The sequence below is a fragment of the Myotis daubentonii genome, chromosome 10, assembly GCF_963259705.1.
Source record: "Myotis daubentonii chromosome 10, mMyoDau2.1, whole genome shotgun sequence".
NCBI lineage: Eukaryota > Metazoa > Chordata > Mammalia > Chiroptera > Vespertilionidae > Myotis > Myotis daubentonii.
Genome location: NC_081849.1, coordinates 65,058,603 through 65,074,584, shown reverse-complemented (window position 1 = coordinate 65,074,584; position 15,982 = coordinate 65,058,603). Strand labels below are relative to the sequence as shown.

The following is a 15,982-nucleotide window of genomic DNA, read 5'->3' as shown; positions in this document are numbered from 1 at the left end:
GGTGTGACGGACCAATCTTGGATCAGTCTCATCCTGAGGAGCACAGCTGACGTATCTTAGCAGGGTACCCGAATTAACCAAAGATCAAATCCTCCTGCAGAAAGGGAACAGATGTATGTCAACCCTTCACCTATAATTGTTAGTCCCATTTCACAGAAAATAACGCTGAGGTTTAGAGAGGTTGCTCAGCTTGCCTCAATCACGTAGTCAGTAACCCAGCCGGGACTTGAACCCTGGCCTACTCCAAGTCCCATACTTTTCACCAAAATGTGAGATGTAGGTTTCTCATTCTCTCCCATGGCATATCTGTGTTTATCTGACTATTTGAAACAGGAACTTGAACTCCGACACTGAGAACTACTGGTCCGCCTGGAAGAAGCATAGGCTTGGCCTGTGGTTTTGCCCACACTGCTAACCCCACGTTGAGAAGCTCAGCACCGGCCGCTAGTAGGATAATAAAGACAGCACTAGCTCCTTGCTTTTCTCTGAGAGCCCACATTTTCAGTAGAAGTTTATGGAGAGGGGATAAAAAGGCAGGTTTAAGAGCAGCAGAACCATCTGAAAAGAAACGAGTACCTGCTACCGGGTGCAAACAATTCTGCTGTGCAGTGTGCCTTTCTTTTTAAATCACCACCATACTGTAGCACCAATCCTCAACGCTCAAGGCGAAGCATGTAGCTTTTACTGCAGTTCAGTTCTGCATATAAAATGCGGTTTATATATCTAGATTGTATTGCAGAAGCCATTCGAGAAATGTGGCATTCATGCTCCAAGTACAAAAGTAGGCGCTTTAAGACACTGTAACGATACTGTAATATTGTTTCATTGGGTGTTTGATCAACTCTCAGCTTTTACCAGGCATCGGAACTATCTGTTGACGTCCCAAAGTTCAGAACGTGAGGAAGACAAATGTTAGGGAGTTTTGTAGGCAGGATGTGAAATGGGTTGAGTGAAACAGCATGTTTAAGTGCAGTGGAATTTATGATGAATTGTATTGAAATAGTCAAAACACAATTGATGGAGGAGGACAGGGTACATAGAGGACTTGAGGGGGTTGGTTATGTTCTGTTTTTAGCCTGGGCAGTGGGCACAGCTGCCAGTTTTATTACCCAGGTGCTTTCAAACACTCAATTCATTAGGCTTTCCATTGCAGTTTTCAAAAACGCAGTTGATAAAGTCTGCCTGCCAATAATACAGCCCAGCTGGCATGGCTCAGTGGTTGAGCATCAACCTATGAACCAGGAAGTCACAGTTTGATTCCCAGTGAGGACACATGCCTGGGTTGTGGCCTCAATCACCAATGTGGGGCATGTAAGAGGCAGCCAATCAATGATTCTTTCCCATCAGTGATGTTTCTATCTCTCTCTCTATCCTTTCCTCTCTGAAATTAAAAATATATTTTTAAAAATAACAATACAAAAAAGATATTTGCTCTTTAGGTAAGAGATATTTCATAGATTGTTTTGAATCTTATATTACACTAAAGGCCCAGTGCATGAAATTCATGCACGGGGAGGGGGGGGGTGACCCTCAGCCCGGCCTGCACCCTCTCTAATCCGGGACCCCTTGGGGGATGTCCCGGTGGGATCAAGCCTAAACTGGCAGTCGGACATTCCTCTCACAATCTGGGACTGCTGGCTTCTAACCACTCGCCTGCCTGCCTGCCTGATTGCCCCTAATCGCTTCTGCCTACCAGCCTGATCATGCGCCCCCCCCCCTCAACTTACCTCCTCTACTGTCCTGGTTGCTCCTAACTGCCCTTCCCTGCCGGCCGGGTCACCCCCAACTGCCCTCCCCTGCTGGCCTGGTCACCCCCAACTGCTCTCTCCTGCCAGCCATCCAGTGATGATGTAAGAGTGGCCATCTTATGGCAGCCATCTGTGGCAGCCATCTTGTGATAACATCACACGTGACGCCACCTAGGCTTTTATTATATAGGACGAATTTATGAAATGTTAAGTTATACAGTGAGGAAAGAACAGTTTGAATACTACTAACCTAAGAGGAGTGTTGAAAGAATAATTTTGAAGTTCCCAAGATGAAATTGTCAGGAAAGCCCACCTTTGCCTTTATGGGCAATAAAATCACAGCAGGAACAGATCCTCAGTAGTGCTCTTCCTCCTTGCACTGAGCCCATCCCTTCCTCCTGAATGTGCCCGGGCTGGCTGACTCGGTCATTCCGTAAACGCTCGCTGAATGGGCCTGCAGTGTGCTAGCAACATCTGTGGGCCTGGGCTCCTTCCTTTCAGCTAATGGCCGCGGAGACAAGGCCTTCCGTCAGTGGAAAACATTAAAAAGCCCGAAGGACAATATGAGAACCCGGAGTCAGACACAGGAATCAGTTTTCATGTGACCATGATGCTAACCTGTCTACAAAGAGAGCCCTCTCTCCCTGGGTGTGGCCAGGAGCTTGAGAATGGGTGGGCTTTCCGCAGGTTGGAAGAGAGAGAGGACCTCCCAAGAGAGGACAGGGCTTGTCACTGACGCACTGCTGAGGGTGCAGGTGGAATCTGCATGTGAGTTTCCCACCAGGAGGGTTTGCCTAGGGAAGCAATGGGCCTGGCTTTGAGGGACCTTAAGCCAACCAGCCAGCAGATGCTTTCATTGTGCAGGAAAACGGGTTCGGTTGTGAACTTTGAGAGTGGGACAGACCTGTGGACAAGCCCCTTTCCCAGGAGGGGGCATCTGTCAGACTCGGGGTAGTTGTCACAGTCCTCCTGCTCTGTAAATGGCCCGGTCACTCACCTGCCCTTGTCCTTTCAGATTCGTGACTGACGCTGCCCGCCGGGAGCAGGAGTCCCTCAAGAAGAAGATCCAGCCGAAGCTCTCGCTGACCTTGTCCAGCTCCGTGTCTCGGGGGGGCGTGTCCACGCCGCCGCGCCACAGCAGTGGAAGCCTCACGCCCCCCGTGACCCCGCCCATCACGCCCTCCTCTTCATTCCGCAGCAGCACCCCGACAGGTGAGTGGCTTGGCTCTGCCCCCTGGCGCAGAGTGAGTGTGAGTGTGTGAGTGAGTGTGAGTGTGTGTGTGAGTGTGAGTGTGTGTGTGTGTGTGTGAGAGTGAGTGTGTGTGTGTGTGAGTGTGTGTGTGTGTGTGAGTGTGTGTGTGTGTGTGAGAGTGAGTGTGAGCGTGTGTGTGAGTGTGAGTGTGTGTGAGTGTGTGTGTGTGTGAGAGTGTGTGAGTGAGTGTGAGTGTGTGTGTGAGTGTGTGAGTGTGAGTGTGTGTGAGTGAGTGTGAGTGTGTGTGTGTATGAGTGTGAGTGTGTGAGTGAGTGTGAGTGTGTGTGTGTGTGTGTGAGTGAGTGTGTGTGTGTGAGTGTGCGTGTGTGTGTGTGTGTGTGCTGGGGGCCAGGGATAGGTGGTGATTCAAACCCACCTGTTTGACCCTTTACTAGTCCGGGTAGAGTTTGTTGGTTCATTCATCTACTTACGATTGAAGAAATATTGGTGAGTTACTGTTCATCATGTGTATGCAATAATGGATTTATACGTTTCATGCCCTCACCATGTCTTATGTGCAAAGGGATAGGATGGCTTGGGTTTGCACAGGTGGAGGAGTAGACAGAAAAGATGGCCACGTGTTGATTATTGTTGGAGCTGGGTGAAGAGTGCGTAGGGTTCAGGACACCAGTCTCCCAATCTTTGCTGCTGGAAAATAGTTGCCATAACAAAATGGTTATTACAAGAACATTTAGAGTGCCTCTCCCGCCAGGCAAAGGAGACCCGTTCCTGTCCCGAAGAGCTGGGGCCTCCTGGAAGATGCTGGCCTTCTGGGGCCCACAAGCACACTCTGGTCTTCCCCCCCCCCCCCCAAAGTGCAAGTCACTGAAAAATAAAACAGCAATCAGGGTGAGGTTCAAAATCAAGTTAATTAGTGCAGAAAGCCAGCCTACTGGATGGAGCGTGGATTCGTAGCCATTGGGCTTCATCGTAGGTCTTCCTGAGGGGTTAACCTATTTCCTAAGTCACCCTTGTGAGCTTACCCCGCAGTGCGCGCAGATCTGTGTGCACCCGGCCCTCCACTGAGCATGCACCGTACTTCTCCCAATTCAGAGATCCATTGAGTCACTGCTCCCCGGGGGCAGGACTGAGGAAAGATGGTAGAAAGAAGCTGGAAAGGTCCCTCCTTTTCTTTTCCCATCTGGGAAGCAGGGAATATATTTTCCTTCTCCCCAGTTGGAGTATAGGCGCAGGTATTAACCAAACAAATGCACCAATAACTATGACACTGTGACCATGACAAGTGCTCTGTGGAGGAACTCAGTGATGTGAAAGCATCCAGAGAGAAGCCTGGCGGATCAGGGAAGGCTCCCCTTGAATGATGAGTGGGAGGCAAGGCAGTGACCAGAGAGAGAAGGAGCAGCTGGGAAAGGACTCCCTAATGCGTGTGGGGAGATGCTGGGTTGAACGAAGGAAAACTGGATTCTCTAAGGCAGGGCCTTCATATACATTGTTATTCTCCAGGGGGAGAATTTAGTAAAATCTCCCAAACTTAGTTGACTCTGATTCTGGGACCTCTTTTCCTGGGGGCATCTCGGGGGCTCATGGCGGACAGACACCCTGTGTTCTGTCAGGGTTGGGCATTGTGGAAACAGGAGGCAGATGGACCGGGGTTCCTACCTCAACAGCTCCCTTCACCAGTTATGAGAACATCTGTTCCATCGATTTCTGTGTCCGAGTCTGACGTGATAGCCCATGTATGCACCCGGCGTCCTAGAAATGTTTGTGCCGTCTGGAGTCTTCATCTGGTGGCTTCAGGAACAGATCAGGGTCATTCTTCCATAGAAGACGAGTCGGTTCCTTTGTGCTGGGCATTTGTCCCTCCTTACATTGGCCCCCATGCTTCCCTTGTGCTTTATTCTGCAAAGATTTACTTTCCAGCATGTTGTGTAACATTTACTGGGTGAATCTAAGGCATGCTGTGAGAATGTAATTCTGTGATCGTCTTTTCTGAATATTTCTATGAAGATTTATTCATACAGAATATGAATTAAGGGGCAGTTATGTACCTGGGTGTACTTTTTTAAAAATATATTTTATTGATTTTTTACAGAGAGGAAGGGAGAGTGATAGAGAGTTAGAAACATCGATGAGAGAGAAGCATCGATCAGCTGCCCCCTGCACACCCCCCTACTGGGGATGTGCCTGCAACCAAGGTACATGCCTTTGACCAGAATCAAACCTGGGACTCTTCAGTCCCCAGGCTGATGCTCTATCCAGTGAGCCAAACTGGCCAGGGCTTGGGTGTGCTTTATACATGACTTAATACTGACTGACTTGTGGCCTGCACCAGATAATCATGGCTGCCTCAGTCAGTAAGTTTCCTTAGAACCCCAGGAAAATCAAGACAGTTTAAAAGTGAGAGTTTATTATTTTTCATGTAAGAATGTTCGGGAGAAATGGAATCATTCATTTCCTTTCCCTCAGACCTAAAGAAATCTTTCTGACACCTTGCCTATTTTAGCAATTTCCCACCGTGAGGATTAATTTATGTTGTGGTAAAGATGTATCACTTTCAATCTGTCAAGATCATTGGTAAGTTATTTGCTGCTTGAAGAATGTTCCATGTAAACATCAAAAATTAGCAGGGGAAATGGTTTCTTAAACCCCTACCCTGTACAATTTTGATTGTGTACATTTTTCAATGTTTGAAATGTTATTTTACCTGTAGTTAGAGAGATCAGCTTATTTTTCCCGACTAATGTGGTTTCAGTCACTTTCGCTGCCAGGTTATAAATAATATCCCATGTTTCTGCCTTCTGAATTTACTCTCCCCAGTTCCATATTCAAGGCACATTCCTGATCCAGAAGTAAGTCATCTTTGGAACATTTCATTTACAAAACATTCTTTTTTAAAAAAATATATTTTGTTGATTTTTTACAGAGAGGAAGGGAGAGGCATAGAGAGTTAGAAACATCGATGAGAGAGAAACATCGATCAGCTGCCTCCTGCACACCTCCCACTGGGGATGTGCCCGCAACCAAGGCACATGCCCCTGACCGGAATCGAACCCGGAACCCTTCAGTCCGCAGGCCGACGCTCTATCCACTGAGCCAAACCGGTCAGGGCTACAAAACATTCTTTACAGTTCACTGTCGTGACGAGACTGGGTCCGAGCTCGGCTTCATCTGGAGTCTTGGGTGTTGCTTAGGTATTCTTGGAACCAAGATGTAGTTTGGAATTTCTAAATCCTAGGAGGGTCTTGTCATCTCTTCCTTTTCATTTCCTCTCCTTATTTGCTTGATTTTTAAAATCTGTATTTTAAAAGTATTCACTTAAGCAAAGGTTAGAATGGTAAAAATTATGGATCAGCACACTTTCTATAAAGGGCCAGATGGTAAATGTCTCATGCTCTGCAGGCCATAGGGTCTCTGTTTCAGCTATAGAATTACACACACAAATGGGCATGGTGTGTTCCATTAAAAGTTTTTGTACAACTTCATTTACAAACACAGGCCTGATTGGGCCCACAGGCCATGGTTTGCAAATCTCTGATTTAAATCATAAAGATATAGAATTGAAAGATAAACATAATTGAATTCCCTGAAAATAAAATGTTAAAACAATTCATACCTTTCTCCTGGTAATATCTGGAGTATAATTCTAAGGAGGAGTGGCAGCTGGCATGTGTAGTGTTTCTTGGCTGTGCTCACCGTGTACTTTATGTATGGTGCTGTTTTTAATCCTCACACCAGCCCCAGTGAGACAACACTATTATTTCCATGTACAGATCAAAGACATAGAGGCTTAGGAAGGTCAACTTGCACTAAACCCCATGTTTACCTGTTCAAAAAGGTGGTCTTTCTAGTGGACTCACACTTGCTCTCCACATTCAGGCCTTTTTAAAAACTACTGGACCTTCAGTCCTCTAGCTGCCCCAATTACTACTTGTCAGCTCCAAACCCGAAATACAGCGCCTGCTAGGACACTGGGACTGTGGTTCACCCTCACTCACAGACACTATCCTGCCGTCAGCTTGTCAGAACTGGAGAATTTGCTGGTTTCATTGAGTCAGAGTCTTCCTTAAGGGTGAGCAGGAGCTGACTCCAGAGAGCCAATCTATCTACACTAATAAAAGAGAAAAATGGTAACTGGCGTACGGCGATACCCTTTTCATTGGCTAATCAGGGCTATATGCAAATTAACTGCCAACTAAGATTGGCAGTTAACTGCCAACAAGATGGCGGTTAATTTGCATATGTAGGCACAATGCAGGGAGGTGAAAGGGAAAGCAGGAAGAAGCCCCCTGCCACTGACAGTGATCGGAAACCCAGGGGGGGAGCTAAGAGCTGGGGGGCAGGGAAAAGGTGGCCCTGGGGCCGCCTTTGCCCTGCCCCCCAGCCATGATCAGAGAATCAGGTGCCTTTTCTGCCCTGGCCAGTGATAGCAGGAAGTAGGGGTGGAGCCAGTGATGGGAGCTGGGCAAGGTCGAAGCTGGCAGTCCCAGGAGCTAGGGGTCCCTTGCCTGGGCCTAAAGCAAAGCCCACGATCGCGGGGCCGCTGCAGCTGCGGGTCCCCGCTGCCCGGGCCGGATGCCTAGGCCAGAGGCGTTAGGCCTGGGCAGAGGTGGAGCCTGCAACCGCGGGGAGCTGGGGGGCCCCTGCCCAGGCCTGACACCTCTGCTGGAGGCCTCAGGCCTGGTCAAGGGGCCAATCCAGTGATTGGTGATCGGAGGGTGATGAGGGTCAACTCCTCTGGCCGAGGCATCAGGCCTGGGCGGGGGCCAGAGCCAGTGATCGGGGGTGGATGGGGGTCCCCTGTCCAAGCCTGATACCTCTGGCGGAGGCGTCAGGCCTGGGCAAGGGGCAGAGCCAGCAATCAGAGAGGTCTGGGGGTCCCCTGCCCAGGCCTGACGCCTGGGCAGGGGGCTGATCCTGTGATTGGAGGGTGATGGGGGTCAACGCCTGAGGGCTCCCAGTATGTGAGAGGGGTCAGGCTGGGCTGAGGGACACTCCCCCCACACACACACCCAGTGCACGAATTTCGTGCACCAGGCCCCTAGTATATAATAATAAAGCATAATATGCAAATCGATCGAACGGCCTAACAGCAGAAGACCGCCCAGACGAGCTTCTGAACGAAGCCAGGGCTGCAAGGGCTGAGCCCTTGCACAAATTTCGTGCATTGGACCTCTAGTTGTTAAATATTCCAGTTTTCATACCAGTTAAAGGATTAGCTTGAAATTGGCCATGAGGAGAGTATTTATACCAGTGAAATTAGCAAATGCTACCTGTCCAGACTTCCACACACCCCACTTTACCTGTTCACCACTCTCTTTTCCTTTTAATACTTACCAGATTAATCTTACTTAGTTTGTAGTTCAAGGGATCAGGGGCCTAACTATGTCTGTGAATCAGCCTAAAGCAAAACTCAATCACTAATAAATAAATATTGGCCACTGCAAACAATGGATTGCTCCACAGACATTCACAACAAAGGTTGTGTAGTGACATTATCCAGTTATAAAACTACATATGAAGTATGATCCCAATCTTTTTTTTTTTTTTTACTTCAAAAAAGTTAACTGTGGTTACTTTAATGTGATGGGAAAACAGGTACTCTTCTTTTTCCAATTTTCCAAAATGAGCCTGTATTACTTTTGCAACTAAAACAACTGTTCAGTACATAGAACCAGAAGATCCAGACAAAATGGCTCTGACCCTGATTCCCCAGCCCCTCAAAAAGAGAAATTAATCAATTTATTTCCTTCAGATTAATTTCATGGCCTTTCAGGGTTAGGGGGAAGTAGGTCATTCTCCAGAAAGGGCCTTTAGACAGCAGATTGTTTTGGTTATTAGAGTCTGTAGTTTAGTTGAGAAAGTAATTTCTTTTTTTCCTGTTCCCATATTTGCCCACTGGACCTCTTCAAAGAGTGACTCTCAGATGGAAATCACCTGGAGAATTTTTCAACCCTTTGCATGGGATCCACCCCGAGACTCTGACTTGGTTGGTGGGCGGGACTTTGGCACTGGTGGTTTTAAAAAGTTCTCTGGGGTTAACTCTCACCTGTAGCTAGAGTTGGGAAACCACTGCTTTGCAATGTGACCGTCCAGTTGTCCTTGCTGTATTTTCTTGCTTGGGTTAACATATCCCCACCTTGTCTGGAGAAAGGTGACTGCAGCCACTCGCTTAGCCTTGGAAATGAGTCCAAGGGGACTGAACAGATGCGCGCTTGTGTCTTAATGGAGAAGCCATGGAAAGAGTTGGCCGGGTTTCGGGTTATAATAGCGTTGCATAGTCTCTCCTGGAAAATATTTGTATATATATTTTGGCTGACTCGGGGGGAAAAATTCAAGTACTAAACCAGAGAAAGGCACCCAAGGAAATGAAATCTGTGTGTGTGTGTGTGTGTGTGTGTGTGTGTGTGTGTGCGCGCGCGCGCCCGCACATGCACTTTCTAGTCCAAGCTACCTATAATAACAGTGAAGTCACAGCTTATATCTATTAATGCATTATTTAAGTTTCTATATTGTGTTATTTCATGTCATATCCCTGTATCTCCTGCTATTTAGCCTTATAGTACACATTTAACATGCTTTTATGGCTTCTTGCAATACATTATTCAAATTATAAGGATTTTGAAATTTTCAGGAGAGACTGACATACAGCAAGTCATTTTAGAAAGTAAATGTTTCCCTCAGGGTGGAAATTACTGTGCAACACAGACTTATAGAACTGGTGGAATTGTGCTTGACATTTAGAAGCGTATGCCTTCGTTTTTAGAAGGCAAAATAAACTTAAATAGGCTTAGTAAAGGCAGAAAGTCTCAGAGAAGAAAAAGATAAATTAAGGTAAGATCTAAAATAACATACCTCCCCCACTCATCCAAAAGAAGAGAATGAGATAGGAAAAATCGTGGAGAGATAAATTCTACCCGGTTTAATGGTAGAAAATGAGAAAAGCAAAGCAAACTATTTCAGCCTCACTGAATTTTGTGACCTATTTATGAAATTCCTGAGGCCACGGTTTGGTATTTCTAGCAGGTCCTGCCCTGAAGAGTTGAATGTCTGCATGAGGCCTAGGAAACATTTCTAAAACCTTCCTATTCAAAAGCGTTATGGTTCCCTGTCCAGCAGTGGCAGTATTATCTGGCTTAGTTAGGGTCAGGGTCTCTAACACACCCTTTCCTGGCCTGAGGTTTGCTTGCTTGTTTGTTTATACTCCACTTTGTCCTAATCATTGTTCTTTCATCTTCTTTGTTGATTGACTTGTAAAACCTTTATCCTGCTTCCTGAATGTCTTGTGGTTAATTTGGCTTCCTTCCTCACCATCTCAGGTGGCTACTTGTGTTTAATCTCCACTTGCTACTCAGAGTGTTGGTAAAGGATGGCAACCTCAAAATAGTATTTTAATGACTGTTTCATTTGTAAGAGCTTCCGAACAAAACATGTTGTGTTTTTACTTGAAGAAAACCATCAAATCAGTGATTTGTAATACTACTACTACTACTACTACTACTACTAATATAATAGATTACAGCCCTTTATAGTGCACAGGAACATTCGTATTTACCGTCTGAGCTGATCCTTATTAACCCTGATGGGACACAGGGCAAGCGTTATCATAGCCCACTTTAAAGACTCAGAAACTGCCCAGTTGACCTATGAGCCAGGAGGTTCGATTCCCAGTAGGGCACATGCCTGGGTTGTGGGCTCGATCCCTAGTGTAGTGGATGCTGGAGGCAGCTGATCGTTGATTCTCTCTCATCATTGGTGTTTCTCTCTCTCTCTCTCTCCCTCTCTCCCTCTCTGAAATCAATTAAAACGTATTTTTTTAAGACACAGAAATGAAGATTCATTGAAGTGATAACTTGCCTAAGTCCATGTGGTGCCCAGCTGGAGTTGATCCTGGTTTCCACACACCAGGATTTGGCAGCTTTTCCTTTGGCATAATTTACTGAGCATCTATTTTGTTAGAGGCACTGTGCCAGCTCTCAGGGACACAGAAAAGCCAACAGCTTTTCTCTAATCCAGCGGTTCTCAACCTATGGGTCGCGACCCCTTTGGCGGTTGAACGACCCTCTCACGGGTCGCCTAAGACCATCCTGCATATCAGATATTTACATTACGATTCATAACAGTAGCAACATTACAGTTATGAAGTAGCAACAAAAATAATTTTATGGTTGGGTCACAACATGAGGAACTGTATTTAAAGGGCCAGAACGATGAGAACCACTGCTCTAATCCTTGTAAATTAGAATTTACATCTCTTGGTAGAAGCATTTTATTCACGTGTAGGACAAACACCTCATGAATGTGACCTGCACACAGATGGACTAAATTATCAGCATGGATGTTTAGTAAGGCAAGGCAGACACATGGGGTCATTCTCTCTCTGCTGTTTTAGTGCGGCGATACGCGGTATCTTCACACCCAGAAAATGTCTAGATCTTGTAAGACAAATGTACATTCCAAGGGAGAAGGAGGAAAGTGAGAGTGGTGGGGAAGTGGTCTGGGCCCCAGTTTTATAGGCCATGGTCGTTTGGGAATGTCAGCTTGGGGATTGGTAAGCAGCCCTGGATATGTTGACAGTGAGTGGAATGTAAAGCCTGGGCCGCCTTCCAGCACTTGGGAGCAGGGAGGTAAAGCGGCGAGAGCCTCTGGCCTCAGCAGGACCTGGGTCCAGATCTTGGTTCTGCTGCTTGAGAGCTAGATGGCTCACACCTGTGTTTTGTGGACATACGTTTTCATTCTTCCTGGGTCAATACCTGGGGGGGAATTACCAGGCCAACGTCATTTTGGTCTTGGGGCCTGAAGAAGCCGTGTGACGGTCTCCTCGGCTGGGAGGAGGAACGGTGTCGTCTGGTGCCTCTCCTCTCAGAGCTGCCTGGAGGGCGCTGTTCCCCCAGCTGCTCCGAGGCAGGTGCAAGGATGTATGCAGCAGCTCTGTTCCCAGTAGCCCACCCTACTCAGTAGTCCATCTGCTGGTAAATGGATAAACAAATGGGATCTGGTTGTGCAATGGAATACTAGTTAGCAGTGAAAAGGAACAAAGTACTACAACACAGAAAAAATGGGCGAATCTCCAAAACATGATGCTGAGTGAAAGAAGCAGACACGAGGGCACATATGAAATTCCAGTACAGGCCGACCGACCTGTGACCATAGAAATCAGCACAGCAGTGGACTCCAGGGGAGGGGAGTGGGGAAAGGTGTGCACGAGAGCTCCCTGGAGTGCTGGCTGCAGTCCAGACCTGACTGAGGTCTTGGTTACACAAAGGCAGACACTGATCAGCCCCATCTCATTATGTAACTAAGATCTGTGCCTTGTACTGTATGGATTTACCGCAGCTGGAAAAAGGGAATTGGTGGCCCAGGCAGAAATGAGGGGCCAGAGCCCACAGCTTCCACCCAGTCCTTGGCCCGGCAAGTACATTTCCTCTGCTGTAAACAGTCATTAAGAACAAAGGAAGTAAATAAATGCAGTAGTTAGAGGAGGCAGATCTCTGGAATTTCCTCCCCGTTAAAGAAAGACCGTAAACGGAATCCTTTAGTGTCCGCTTTCTTAGCTTAGGAACATGCAGGAAACAGCCATGCAGCCACATAAAACAATTGCAAAACATACACATGAGAGGGAGGGAAGGAGGGAGGGAGGGAGGGAGGGAGGGAGGGAGGGAGAGAGAGAGAGAGAGAGAGAGAGAGAGAGAGAGAGAGAGAGAGAAGAAGAAGAAGAAGAAGAAGAGAAGAGAAGAGAAGAGAAGAGAAGAGAAGAGAAGAGAAGAGAAGAGAAGAGAAGAGAAGAGAAGAGAAGGAGAGAAGGAGGAGGAGGAGGAGGAAGAGGAGAAAAAGCTAGTTGCCATACCCTGGGTCTTAGGTCCCAGTTAGAATTGATGAATGACTGATAGAAAGTCATAGCATCTGGGTCTCCCAATATCCAAAATGTAGAGAATGCTTCACAATGTTGAGAATTTTAAAGTGAACGCTGCCCGTTTTCAGCCCGCATCGAGCGCAGGTTCTGTAACAGGCAGCCACTTGATAGCAGCTTATCTTCCGATTCAATATTTGCAGTCAGAGAAAGGTGCCCATAATTTACCTTCTGATGCAGATATTTTTGAGGCCTGCCATTTAGCAGTACCACACTTAACCATTGACATTTAGTTATAACCCTAAATTTCACGTATACTATTCACAGTTATTGTTTCACCAAACTCAGTAAAAATAGTGAGAATACTGTTAAGCATTCCCACCGGGAGTCTCGAAGGTCTTTCCTGTCATGTTTCGCCTGGTGCTGGAAACACCGTGAATAGCAAGGCTTTAGCCCTCGAACCTTGTTGCCGTGTATGTGTGTGTGTGTGTGTGTGTGTGTGTGTGTGTGTGTGTGTATGTGTCTGTCCCAGCAGGGTCTCTGCACTGGCCAAAAAAATATCAAGAGCCCTCACAAGGCAAAGTTATTTTAAAGGGCACACATACAGGCGGTGCCGCTCACACCCCCTCCGAAAAAGGAACGCAGTCTCTAAGCCGAGGCCCCGCGCTCACTTGCATGCCAACAGCCATCAGTGCACACTTCTCGGTCATTTTCCTTTGAATGCGAGTACCAGCACCGAAATGTGAGCGCTCAAGGGAGCGGCCTATTGTTGGCCTGGGAAATGGTGCGATGCCCCTGAAAACACCCACAGGCGCTCGGGCCCAGCACGCCTCTGCCGGGAAGGTGATGGAGATGTAACGCCTGCTGGGCTCGTCGCTGGACCAAATGTGTGTGTCTCCAAAGAACCTTTCTCTTTTCCCCTCCCCTCTGAAACCCAGCATATTAAAATCGGAGGAGCCCTTTCAACTTGGTGGGTATCACGGCAGTGAACGTATTTAATGTCTTTTCCATGTGGGCCTGGTTTTAACAATGGAATGGTCCCCAGGCACACCCAGCTGCACGGCATTAAAGAAAGAATCTGCAGAGAACTGGGAACGCTCTGAGCTCATTTGTTCTTGCTGAAAAGACAATCAAGGTACAGAATCTCCCTGCTCCTGCTGCTTCCCAAGGCTTTGTTCAGACTTCTCGGAAGCGCACTCGAAGGAAAGGGGTGGCGTGTGACAGGAGGGAGAGACGGGCTGCTGGGTCCTGTCTGGTGTCAGGGAAGGCAGGGTTGCTGGTAGTGCCACCAAATCCTGTTCATGTCTATTCATCAAACCAGCACTGAGTCGGCTTGATCTCATCAGATCCAAGATGTGTTTCATACTCCGCTGGGCTGAATTAGTAATGCTGTCTTTGGTATGGAAATACACATAGGAAATCACCCCCAAGAAATCAAATGGGGGGACGCCTGGAATTTGACATCTGATAATGCCCCCGTGTGCAGTCTTTTCTATCTACCTATCCCTTTTTTTCCTAAAGACAAAAAGGGCAGCCAGAGTGTACCAGGTGGTTACAGGCCTCAGAGCAGGCTACGCTGGGAGAAACTGCTTCTCTGCTTGTCAGGATAACTTGGGGTAAAGTAGCTAAATAGTGCCTGCCATTGTCTATCCCTAGCTGGTTTGTCTCAGTGGACAGAGTGTCGGTCTGTGGACTGAAGGGCCCCGGGTTGGATTCTGGTCAAGGGCACATGCCCGGGTTGCAGGCTCCATCCCCAGTGTGCGGCATGCAGGAGGCAGCTGATTAATGATTCTCTCTCGTCATTGATGTTTCTATCTTTCAATCCCTCTCTAAAGTCAATAAAAATATATTTTTAAAAAATTAGCATAATTTTCAAATAAGAAAAATACATGTAGAGCAGATTTCTTTTGTAGCAAATGGTGAACATCATGGTTTCCAGTGAGCCATTGCGAGCTCTCGGAGCTATGCTGTAACAGTTACTGTTAAAGTTCCAGCCACAGTGTTTGGAAAGCAGTTGCCTAGAATCTTCAGCCCAGGGGCGGAGGGACCTGGACAAGCTCGGCCCATTGGCTTGTCCAGGGCTCTGTCTGCAGGCAGAATGTGCAGCCTTCCAAGCCTAATGCACTAGCAATTATGGGGACGATGCCGGGCAGCCGGTTTAGGGTGATGTTTGTGGACATGATCAAGATCCTGTACCTTAACTAGGCCCCCAAACCACCCCCTTAAATGGTCACTTTCTCCTATTACACAATGTTCTAAGCCTTTATTGTGCTGAAAGTTGCCCTGAAAGTCACCCAATGAAGTGAGTTTTGGCAGAACTCAATGCGGTGAACAGTGTTTCACTGCCATTAGAGGGAAGCAGTCTTTGAAAAAAGTGTTTAATTAAAGCCACTTGGTTTCAGTAATGGAAGTGTGCAATTTAGAACAGGCTATGTGGTACCAGAAGGAAAATTATTTTCTTAAGACTAACAAAACTTGACAAATGATTCACTTTTAAAAGCAGAAAATGAAAATGTTGCCGCTCCGTTGGGAGCGAGCTGCCAAGGGCTCTGGCTGGGGGTTGGTTGTGACAGGCTGGAGAGGGTCCTACCACCACCTGTGGGCACACACCTCAGCCCCCAGGGCTTGTCCCCTCGCAGATGAATAAGCCCCTTTTGGAAACGAAAACCATAAAATTAAAATTATGAAGTAACTGCAAATATAAAATTTGGGATTTAAAAAAAAATTTTTTTTAATAAGTCAGAGTTTCTGGAATAACTATATAATGAGTATGCATTACAGACACATAAATACATCCTTGGTAACTAATACATGCTACTTGGCAATTAAATAGCAAATTAAAAGTTTAATAGAATCCAGTTAACACGTTTGTAAATAAGCTATAGGGCCGTGTTTCCTAAAATGTATAAGGAATAAATATTCCAGAAAGGATTTTTCCCCTTCCTTTTTTGCTTTTCAACAAAGGTCTGTTTCCTGGCATGCTCGGGAGAGGAAGGTGTGCCAAGACTAGAAAGCTTGTCCTTCGCCCCGTGGGAGCCCTTGGGCTAAAGCTGTAAAGGTGGCATTCTGATACCCATGGCCATTTCATTCTGTCAGACAAGCAGGGCAAACTGGAAGGTGAATTATGCCAAACATACACTTGAAGGAGCTTCAACTTCGTGGTGGTTGTGCCTC

General features: G+C 46.9%; 1 protein-coding gene across 2 annotated transcripts in view; it reads left to right on the top strand.

Annotated features, from left to right (window-relative positions):
* The window catches only part of JAZF1 (JAZF zinc finger 1), a 305,754-nt gene that overhangs the window by 260,663 nt on the left and 29,109 nt on the right, over positions 1–15,982 (top strand). For both annotated transcript variants that reach the window (XM_059712653.1, XM_059712654.1), the window contains exon 3: positions 2,764–2,960. In XM_059712653.1, coding sequence (XP_059568636.1) covers positions 2,764–2,960 — 197 coding nt within the window. The remainder of the gene's footprint in view (positions 1–2,763; positions 2,961–15,982) is intronic.